At 40.4% G+C, this 10181-nt stretch overlaps 1 protein-coding gene across 1 annotated transcript; it reads right to left on the bottom strand.

Annotated features, from left to right (window-relative positions):
• Positions 1-3688: 3688 nt before the first annotated feature.
• LOC306792865 (piggyBac transposable element-derived protein 4) lies at positions 3689-6469 on the bottom strand. The gene is made up of 3 exons (XM_079290222.1): positions 5897-6469; positions 4252-5574; positions 3689-4140 (listed from the first exon to the last, which is right to left on the bottom strand). Exons 1-3 carry the CDS (start codon positions 5956-5958, stop codon positions 3708-3710), a joined length of 1818 nt encoding a protein of 605 aa, XP_079146348.1. The 5' UTR covers positions 5959-6469; the 3' UTR covers positions 3689-3707.
• Between the last annotated feature and the right edge of the window lie 3712 nt (positions 6470-10181).

Raw genomic sequence — 10181 nt, 5'->3', positions numbered from 1 at the left:
AAGTTATCGTATAACGTGTCGAAAAAAGTCTAAGTATAGCGTGTCGAAAAAAGTTATCGTATAACGTGTCGAAAAAAGTCATAGTACAGCGTGTCGAAAAAAGTCAAAGTATAGCGTGTCGAAAAAAGTCATAGTATAACGTGTCGAAAAAAGTCATAGTATAGCGTGTCGAAAAAAGTCATAGTATAACGTGTCGAAAAAAGTCACAGTATAGCGTGTTGAAAAAAGTCACAGTATAGCGTGTTGAAAAAAGTCATTGTGTAGCATGTCGAAAAAAGTCATAGTATAACATGTCGAAAAAAGTTATCGTATAACGTGTCGAAAAAAGTCATAGTATAACGTGTCGAAAAAAGTCATAGTATAGCATGTCGAAAAAAGTCATAGTATAGGGTGTCGAAAAAAGTCATAGTATAACGTGTCGAAAAGTCATAGTATAACGTGTCGGAAAAAGTCACAGTATAGCGTGTTGAAAAAAGTCATTGTGTAGCATGTCGAAAAAACCTATCGTATAACGTGTCGAAAAAAGTCATAGTATAACGTGTCGAAAAATGTCATAGTATAACGTGTCGAAAAAAGTCATCGTGTAGCATGTCGAAAAAAGTCAGTATAACGTGTTGAAAAAAGTCACAGTATAGCGTGTTGAAAAAAGTCATCGTGTAGCATGTCGACAAAAGTCATAGTATAACATGTCGAAAAAAGTTATCGTATAACGTGTCGAAAAAAGTCAAAGTATAGCGTGTCGAAAAAAGTCATAGTATAACATGTCGAAAAAAGTCATAGTATAGCGTGTCGAAAAAAGTCATAGTATAACGTGTCGAAAAAAGTCATAGTATAGCGTGTCGAAAAAAGTCATAGTATAACGTGTCGAAAAAAGTCAAAGTATAACGTGTCGAAAAAAGTCATAGTATAGCATGTCGAAAAAAGTCATAGTATAACGTGTCGAAAAAAGTCATAGTATAGCGTGTCGAAAAAAGTCATAGTATAACGTGTCGAAAAAAGTCATAGTATAACGTGTCGAAAAAAGTCACAGTATAGCATGTTGAAAAAAGTCATTGTGTAGCGTGTCGAAAAAAGTCATAGTATAACGTGTCGAAAAAAGTCATAGTATAACATGTCGAAAAAAGTCATAGTATAGCGTGTCGAAAAAAGTCATAGTATAACGTGTCGAAAAAAGTCATAGTATAGCGTGTCGAAAAAAGTCATAGTATAACGTGTCGAAAAAAGTCAAAGTATAACGTGTCGAAAAAAGTCATAGTATAGCATGTCGAAAAAAGTCATAGTATAACGTGTCGAAAAAAGTCATAGTATAGCGTGTCGAAAAAAGTCATAGTATAACGTGTCGAAAAAAGTCATAGTATAACGTGTCGAAAAAAGTCACAGTATAGCATGTTGAAAAAAGTCATTGTGTAGCATGTCGAAAAAAGTCATAGTATAACGTGTCGAAAAAAGTCATAGTATAACATGTCCAAAAAGTTATCGTATAACGTGTCGAAAAAAGTAATAGTATAGCGTGTCGAAAAAAGTCATTGTATAACGTGTCGAAAAAAGTCATAGTATAGCGTGTCGGAAAAAGTCATAGTATAACATGTCGGAAAAAGTCATAGTATAACGTGTCGAAAAAAGTCAAAGTATAGCGTGTCGAAAAAAGTCATAGTATAGCGTGTCGAAAAAAGTCATAGTATAACGTGCCGAAAAAAGTCACAGTATAGCGTGTTGAAAAAAGTCATTGTGTAGCGTGTCGAAAAAAGTCATAGTATAACATGTCGAAAAAAGTTATCGTATAACGTGTCGAAAAAAGTCTAAGTATAGCGTGTCGAAAAAAGTCATAGTATAACATGTCGAAAAAAGTCATAGTATAACGTGTCGAAAAAAGTCATAGTATAACGTGTTGAAAAAAGTCATTGTGTAGCGTTTCGAAAAAAGTCATAGTATAACATGTCGAAAAAAGTTATCGTATAACGTGTCGAAAAAAGTCTAAGTATAGCGTGTCGAAAAAAGTCATAGTATAACATGTCGAAAAAAGTTATCGTATAACGTGTCGAAAAAAGTCATAGTATAGCGTGTCGAAAAAAGTCATAGTATAGCGTGTCGAAAAAAGTCATAGTATAACGTGTCGAAAAGTCATAGTATAACGTGTCGAAAAAAGTCACAGTATAGTGTGTTGAAAAAAGCCATCGTGTAGCATGTCGAAAAAACTCATAGTATAACATGTCGAAAAAAGTCAAAGTATAGCGTGTCGAAAAAAGTCATAGTATAACGTGTCGAAAAAAGTTATCGTATAACGTGTCGAAAAAAGTCATAGTATAACATGTCGAAAAAAGTCACTGTGTAGCATGTCGAAAAAAGTCATAGTATAACGTGTCGAAAAAAGTCATAGTATAGCGTGTCGAAAAAAGTCATTGTATAACGTGTCGAAAAAAGTCATAGTATAACGTGTCGAAAAAAGTCATTGTATAACGTGTCGAAAAAAGTCATAGTATAGCGTGTCGAAAAAAGTCATAGTATAACATGTCGGAAAAATTAAAAATAACTATATATATATATATATATATACACATATATACATATACACACATATACATATACATACACGCACGCACGCACGCACGCACGCACGCACGCACGCACGCACGCACGCAGTTAAATGGCTTCTGCAGGGCTTAAATTCACTTCATTAAAAAACAAAGTTACCGTAGGCTTATTCTTCTCTTAGTTGCACATCCTTGTTTGGTAAAATGTGGTTTCCTCTTCTGTGGGTTTTTATCAATTTCTGTCGATTCTGAATTGATTGTGAACTACAATGGAACTGAAATGTTGCAGTTAAAAACAAGGGACGACGAACACGGAACCTGAAATGGAGTAAAACGTATGAGTGATAAATGACCTTTGGCCTCTGGCTGCTCCTTTCACCTCATCCTCACAGCGCTGAGCTGAAGAGTCCGATCGCTGAGAGAAATGAGACAAAACACAGTGAAAACACAGACTAAATATTAATGTGTGGAATACTACGAGTACCTGTGGCCTCCAGTCTGTCCTCCTGGTGCTCAGCTGAGGAGAAAATATTGAAAAAGGTTTGAACCTGTTACCACTCCTGTAACATGAGCCTAGGCATACCCAAAGTCAACTGAAAGCTGTTCTTGAACCATTGGGAGTACATGCAATGGTCTCTTTTGAAAGGTAACTCTGAGGTTTCTTTCCTCAACAGTCAGAATCACTGTAAGTGCTGCTGGCATTGAGTAATAGAAGTGTGAACACACTGAAGTAGAAGGTTTTTATTTCCGCCTGAATATTTCTTTGCAAACAGATGCCTGCAGATGACTATAGCTGGGACTTAATAGCTGGAAAACACAATGGGACCTCAGCATGAAGGCTTACCTAGTCCAGGTTCAAATCTGATAACAGTAACACAGAAAATGTATTTGTTACACGTTTTACTAAGAGTATGTCTAGGCGTTTTCCAAAAAAGGCCATTCAGAGGCTATTCTTGACCGCTTGAAAGTACGGTCATCATTTTGGGCTCTAATGAAAGGTGACACTGAGAGGTGTCCTATCCCATATCCAGATTCACTGTCATTATCACAGAGTAACTGAAGCACAAACACATTATAGTGCTTTGTGCATATAAAAGAGTCAAAACAAGTGCTATGGTGGAAAAGCAGTTTATTAAAAAAAATGAACACACGGCAAACTATTTACAATTATAACTTCTACAGGTTATTGGCACCGTGCCAGTTATTATAGCAGTCACGCCCGGGGACCGAGCACAACGGCACATCGCAGGAGGAGCACTTCACCGGTGTCTTTGCATGGCAGTGCCTGCACTTCAGACGCCCAGCGGTGCTGCGCCCACTGATGTGTACTGGCCTGTGATGCGCTCCGCTCGGAGCAGGAGGTGGTCCGGGTCTGGCTGTGGAGGGAGACCCCACCTCTGCCAGCTCCTTGGCGAGAGTCTCTCTGAACGCCTTCTGGTGCATCGGTACCTCTCCTTTACCTTCTGCAATGTCTGTGTGGAGGAGGAAGGCGTTCACAATCGCCATGTCCATGAAATGATAAAAGAAGGTCTTATACCACATCTGGGTCTTGTGGAGGACTTTATAGGACCCGATCAGGGCGTCGGAGAGGTCCACTCCCCCCATGGACCTGGATGGACAGAAATACACAACATTGAGAAAAATATACCAAAACATAAATATATCAAGCACACAAATGATGAATTCAAAGGGCATAAAACATAGAATATATAGTACTTACTGGTTGTACTCCTTCACCGCTGGTGGAACTGGGATGTCCTTCGATGCCCAGTGCCCATCTGCACCTTTGACCCTCCTCTGCACCGTGTCCTCCGCATGGGCCGTGTGGAGTGTTGAACACACGAAGACGTCCTTCTTGTCTCGCCACTGGACAAAGAGGAGGGAGTCCTTCCTGATCCAGCGAATGCTGCCACGGGGAGAGTCTGAGACCAGACTGTTGACTTTAGTTTTTGGGAATCCACTTCTGTTGGTGCGGATGGTTCCGCACGCCCAGATCCTCTTCTGAAGGAGGTCGCGGAAAAGGGTGGGACTCGTATAAAAACGGTCAACAAAGAGCTTGTAGCCAGTGCCCAGCAACTTGGTGTCGACGAGCTCCATCACCGAATCGTAACTGAGCCCCTTGCCACCGTTTCCCGGGAACCTTCCCGCGTAGACAAAGAAGTCCCACGTATAACCGCTGCTGCAGTCGGCCAGAGCGAAGAGTTTGTATCCCCAGCGAACAGGCTTGTTTTTCATGTGCTGTTTGAGCCCAATGCAGGCTTTGGAGGCCACCATTCGCTCATTGATAGCAATTTCCTGGCTCGGGTGATAGTTCCTCTTGCAGGCTTCCCTTATCTCCTCGTAGAGTGGCTTTATTTTGCAGAGCCGGTCGAAGGCTGCTGTGCCTTTCCTCTGCTCGTTAGCAGCATCCTCCACCGAGCTACTGAGGTGGAGGGACTGGCTGACCCTGAGGAACTTCTTACCAGTCATTACCCGCCTCGGGAACGGCAAGCTGTACAGTTTACCCCCTCGCCAGTAATCAGTAAACCCAGAGCATTTCAGTACCCCCATGTAGACGATCAACGACATGAATGAAAACATGTCCTGCAATGTCACATCAATCCACGGGTTGGAGGGTAGTGAGTAGTGAGTCGAGCCAAAGTCATTAGTGTTTTGAATTATTGTCTGTAAAACGGAGTTTGTAAAATAGAGTTGGAAAAGCTGCAGCGCTGTGTACGTAGCGGTACGTGTGAGCTGGGGTCCTGATGAACGGGTGGGTCCGAAGGTGGGCTGTGGTGGCGTTGTGTCTGGAATGTCAATATCATTCCATCTCTCTCCAGATGTGCCGTCTTGACTGCTGCTACTGCCGGTGCCTCTCCCTCTCCTGCCCCGCGCGCTGCCTCTTGGTCTTCTTCTGCTGGCAGAACCTCCCTGGGGAGTCGGGGGATGGGGCTCCTCCCCTGAAGAGGTACTGTCCTGCTGCTCCGCTCCATGTGGCCGCTTGCTGACTGGGCACGAAGTATCCGGCTCCCAATCCTGATCTGAATCGACATCAGACGATTGCCTATTGTGTGAAAATAAAGACATAACAGTTAGTCATTTACAAAACTAGAAAATGTTTCCATCTTTTATGCATTCTACTTGTTTACAGCTCGCTGCCTCACATGTCAGCAGTTCACACGATGAAACACAGAGGGGGGGAGGACGGACACCTCCCTCAGATCAGAAGTAACACCTAAAGACACACACCCAGTGAAACACACCTCCCCCCCCAACAGCTCAGCAGACTCACTGGCATGCTACAAAATGTGTCTTCATAATTCAAACTAAAGCTTATTTATGTCGAAATACAGTAATTTATAAGTTCTATAATATAAAATACTTACTTGTCGAGAGCAATGTCTCCTCCATCCAGCAACATTGCCTCTGTCTCTGAGGCAAACGACATTTCGCTCCCTTCGAAGACACAGTTCCATCTCTTCTTGCGTCGAATATGTTGTTTTCTCCGAGCGTTTCGCTCTTATTCTTTACTAAAGTCTCAAAAAGTCTCAAAACGAAAACCTTTCGTCTTTGACGCACGGGGAACTGGCTGCAGACTCTCGCTGTTACGCAGTAACTTCCTGGTTTGAGAGTTAAATCTTCCCACTGAAGCTGTAGATCGTTGTTTTCGTAATTTCATTGGCTATACGAAGCGTGAGTCATCAGAACGATCGGTTGCAATTGGCTTGAGCGTTACACGAAAGAAGAGGGGCGGGCACTGTCCTCCAACGCGGACTCTCGTTGGCTGTGGAGAGGACATGGAAGCTCCTAATAGGTCAAATGAGGTGTCAATCTAAACGGCACAATGCAGCCAATGCAGATCCAGAGACCGGAAAAATGTACATGTGAACTGAAGTTACGTTGGAAAATACGATTTACATAGCAGTTGTGTACATGACACAGATGGACACTAAACACTCCAACGGCCGCGGGCGGGCCGTCGGAGCAGTAATTTAACTTTAATAACTGTTAATGTTGTTACTGTAAGATTCATCAGATAACTCTGTACTTTAAATAGAAAAGAAAGGTCAAACAGACGGTTACATTGGACATTTTGAGAGTGATATTTAATTTTTATTTATTATAGATACTATTTATAATATGTATTATTATTATATTATTAAATACTTTCTATATCTTGGATCGGACCGTTTGCACGGTAAAACAGCGCGGACCGCAAATAGCGTTACACACGGATGCTAGGCTAACATAAGCTAGCTAGGTCCTGTACTTAGCATGCTAACGCTAACGTTCAGATTTCTCACCGGACTTCTCTGGAGATGAACTTCCGCTCGACATTCTCAACTCACGATGTAACGACTGTGACGTGCGCTTCTCTTTTTAGACGTGATTCAAAAAATTAGCGCTGTTTTTCTTCGGCGTCTCTGTCTTCTGTTGCACTTCCGGTGGATTGTAGCAACTTTGATTGGTCCGGTGGAAAACCTAGTTCCGGGTGACAGTAGTTCCGCGTTTGAGTTTTTAAGTGTAAAATGAAGAGAGATGATGAAAACACCGATAGTAAACCATGCAAAGGCTGACCCACTGAACGTTTTTTTGGGAGAGCAAGTTTGGAGGAGATTGGTGGAATAGGATATAAGACACACAACACATGAACTGCTCTATGATGGTAGTCGTGTTGGTCAGTCTGGTTATTATTATCAGACTCGGAGGCCACATAGTTAGCTACACCTTTATGCCATAAAGTCGACCGCTATGATGCCAATTATGTTATAAGTGTAAGCTCATAAAGGTGTTACATTAAAGTGTAAGTGTAACACTGAGTACATAGTAATGGTGCTGTTTGTTTGTTTTACGTTTCCAACATGTTAATAAAAGCGGGACATTATCAACTGAGGAAAAGTAGCATTGAGAGAAAGCAGCCGGTCACATTGGTGGCCCACTTCTGCTTTTAGCTCTGGGTGACAGGTGACTTGTGAACTTGTATGTTGTAACTGATTTGTTTGTTTTTTAAATAGTTGTGTGCACTACGACACATGCACATTTGTAGGTATTGCCTAGAGATATGTATTATTTATTTGCCATGTTACAAAGCAACATTTTATTCCTCGTTGTTGAGTAAACCCTTTTTTCTTTTGTGGGTGTAGATTGTGTTTTTGTTGCTGTTCGGTTTTGGAACTGATGCCCGACATTCAAGTTCTTATTTATTATTTGTTTGGAACGTCAGGAAAGTTTTGCGAGTAAGAAGAAAGTGTTTTTGGAGAATGATCCAAGAAAAGATCAAACTTAAGAGGGACATTGTTGTACAGATACAAAAAAATGTGAGAGTGAAAATATATACAGTATAGAGTACAAATAAAACTAAATGTAAACAATAAAGATGATCAATAAGAGACTATTATCAGTGTAATCTGTCGCTCAAATCGCCCCGACTTTATAAATCATTGGAGTGCTCTTTTTTTAAACCCTAAATTAAAGGTGTAAATATACTGCAGGGTTTATATTCCTTCATAATTTAATTTAAAAGGCCCTAAATACATATTTTCTCAATCTGAGTGTATGAGTAATAACATTTGGGTGGAAAAGAGAGATGTGTATTTCTGTGCAGTTGTGAGGTTTGTGATGGAGTATACATGGAGTGACATGTTAGTGTCACTTTATACTTCTACCCCACTACATATCGGACGGATATATTGTACGTTTTATGGCACTAAATTTATCCGACAGCTTAAGTTACTTTACAAATGAAGATGTTTACACCATACAGATGAGCAGCTTATGAACAACAGCTGTTTTAATGATCTATGTAGTTTTTCTTTAAGAAGAGTTTCATGGTTCCAGCTTCAGAATGTGAGGACTGGCTGCTTTAACAAAATATATTCAATAATGTAAATGAATTATTAATAATGTTGAGGTTTGGAATAAACAAACTTTGCGAATGTGTCAATTTAAGGCTCTGGGTTATTTTTGACGCCATTTCTCACTATTTTCACAGATCAATCGATTAATAAAGAAAACAATCTGCAGATTAATGTTTCAAAATGAGCTCCAGCTCAACCAACTACGACAGTAAAATCCTGATTTTACATGAATGCATGAGTAATCTAATCTCGTGATAGATTATATAACAGTACAACAGTCACAGTTTGAATACTTTAATTACATTTTACTGACATACTTTTTCAATGCAGGACTTCAACTTGTAAGAGAGTTTTTTTCATGTTGAATTCATTATTAATTAATACTTTTACTTCAGCAAAGACTGACTACTTCCTCCGCCGCTGGGCCGGTGTCAGTATTAAAGCAGAAGATGAGTGTTTGACTGTTGGATGGATGGAATGACTGTGTGAAAGGGCGTTCGAAGAGACAAAACCACATCGGAATCTGCAGATTCCCTCAGATTATTGCTTTGGTTTTTTCGACCCCACAGCTTTACTGTTCTGGTTCTCACACCGTTGTTTACAGAGAAAAAGCTGTTCACTACCTGCTCAGCAGCACACAGCAGACAGACTCAGTTAGAGATTTGCTGGTGAACATAGTGGAGCTTTTAGCAGATAAAGAGAGATTCTTCCCTTATTTTTGGTGGTGGAGACCAAAAATAGAGCTAAAAGAGAGAATATTGTATAATCAACAGGGGACACAAACACAACGCTCTGTAAACATCACGCTGCTCTGTGACTGCTGGATGTGTAAATAAATAACTGTTTGCTATGTCAACTTACTTTTTCTTCACAAAAATCAGTTTTTCCAGGTTTAGAGGACGAAGTGTAGACGTGTTTCTGAAGAAGCTTCATGATTTTCACGATGGTGACAAGTTTTGTCAGCTTTTGGTCACCGTGTTACACACAGCTGGCTTGACAATCTTAACAGTGACAGAATCGCCTCTCTTTCATGTGCATTCAACAACAACGTGCCCTTCTCTGCATATCATGTGCACCACTTCCTGCCACAGGAACAACCACAGCAGCATTCGGCTTCTTACTGGTCTAACTAGGTCAGTAAGTTGTGTAGTAATACTGGTCTAACTAGGTTAGTATGTTGTGTAGTATTACTGGTCTAACTAGGTCAGTGTGTCGTGTAGTATTACTGGTCTAACTAGGTTAGTATGTTGTGTAGTATTACTGGTCTAACTAGGTTAGTATGTTGTGTAGTATTACTGGTCTAACTAGGTCAGTGTGTTGTGTAGTATTACTGGTCTAACTAGGTCAGTGTGTTGTGTAGTATTACTGGTCTAACTAGGTCAGTGTGTTGTGTAGTATTACTGGTCTAACTAGGTCAGTATGTTGTGTAGTATTACTGGTCTAACTAGGTTAGTATGTTGTGTAGTATTACTGGTCTAACTAGGTTAGTATGTTGTGTAGTATTACTGGTCTAACTAGGTCAGTGTGTTGTGTAGTATTACTGGTCTAACTAGGTCAGTGTGTTGTGTAGTATTACTGGTCTAACTAGGTCAGTGTGTTGTGTAGTATTACTGGTCTAACTAGGTTAGTATGTTGTGTAGTATTACTGGTCTAACTAGGTTAGTATGTTGTGTAGTATTACTGGTCTAACTAGGTTAGTATGTTGTGTAGTATTACTGGTCTAACTAGGTTAGTATGTTGTGTAGTATTACTGGTCTAACTAGGTCAGTGTGTTGTGTAGTATTACTGGTCTAACTAGGTCAGTATGTTGTGT

This window comes from Melanostigma gelatinosum (assembly GCF_949748355.1).
Source record: "Melanostigma gelatinosum genome assembly, chromosome: 18".
Classification (NCBI taxonomy): Eukaryota; Metazoa; Chordata; class Actinopteri; order Perciformes; family Zoarcidae; genus Melanostigma; species Melanostigma gelatinosum.
The sequence above is the reverse complement of the archived record's forward strand: the minus strand, read 5'-3'. Positions and strand labels throughout refer to the sequence as shown.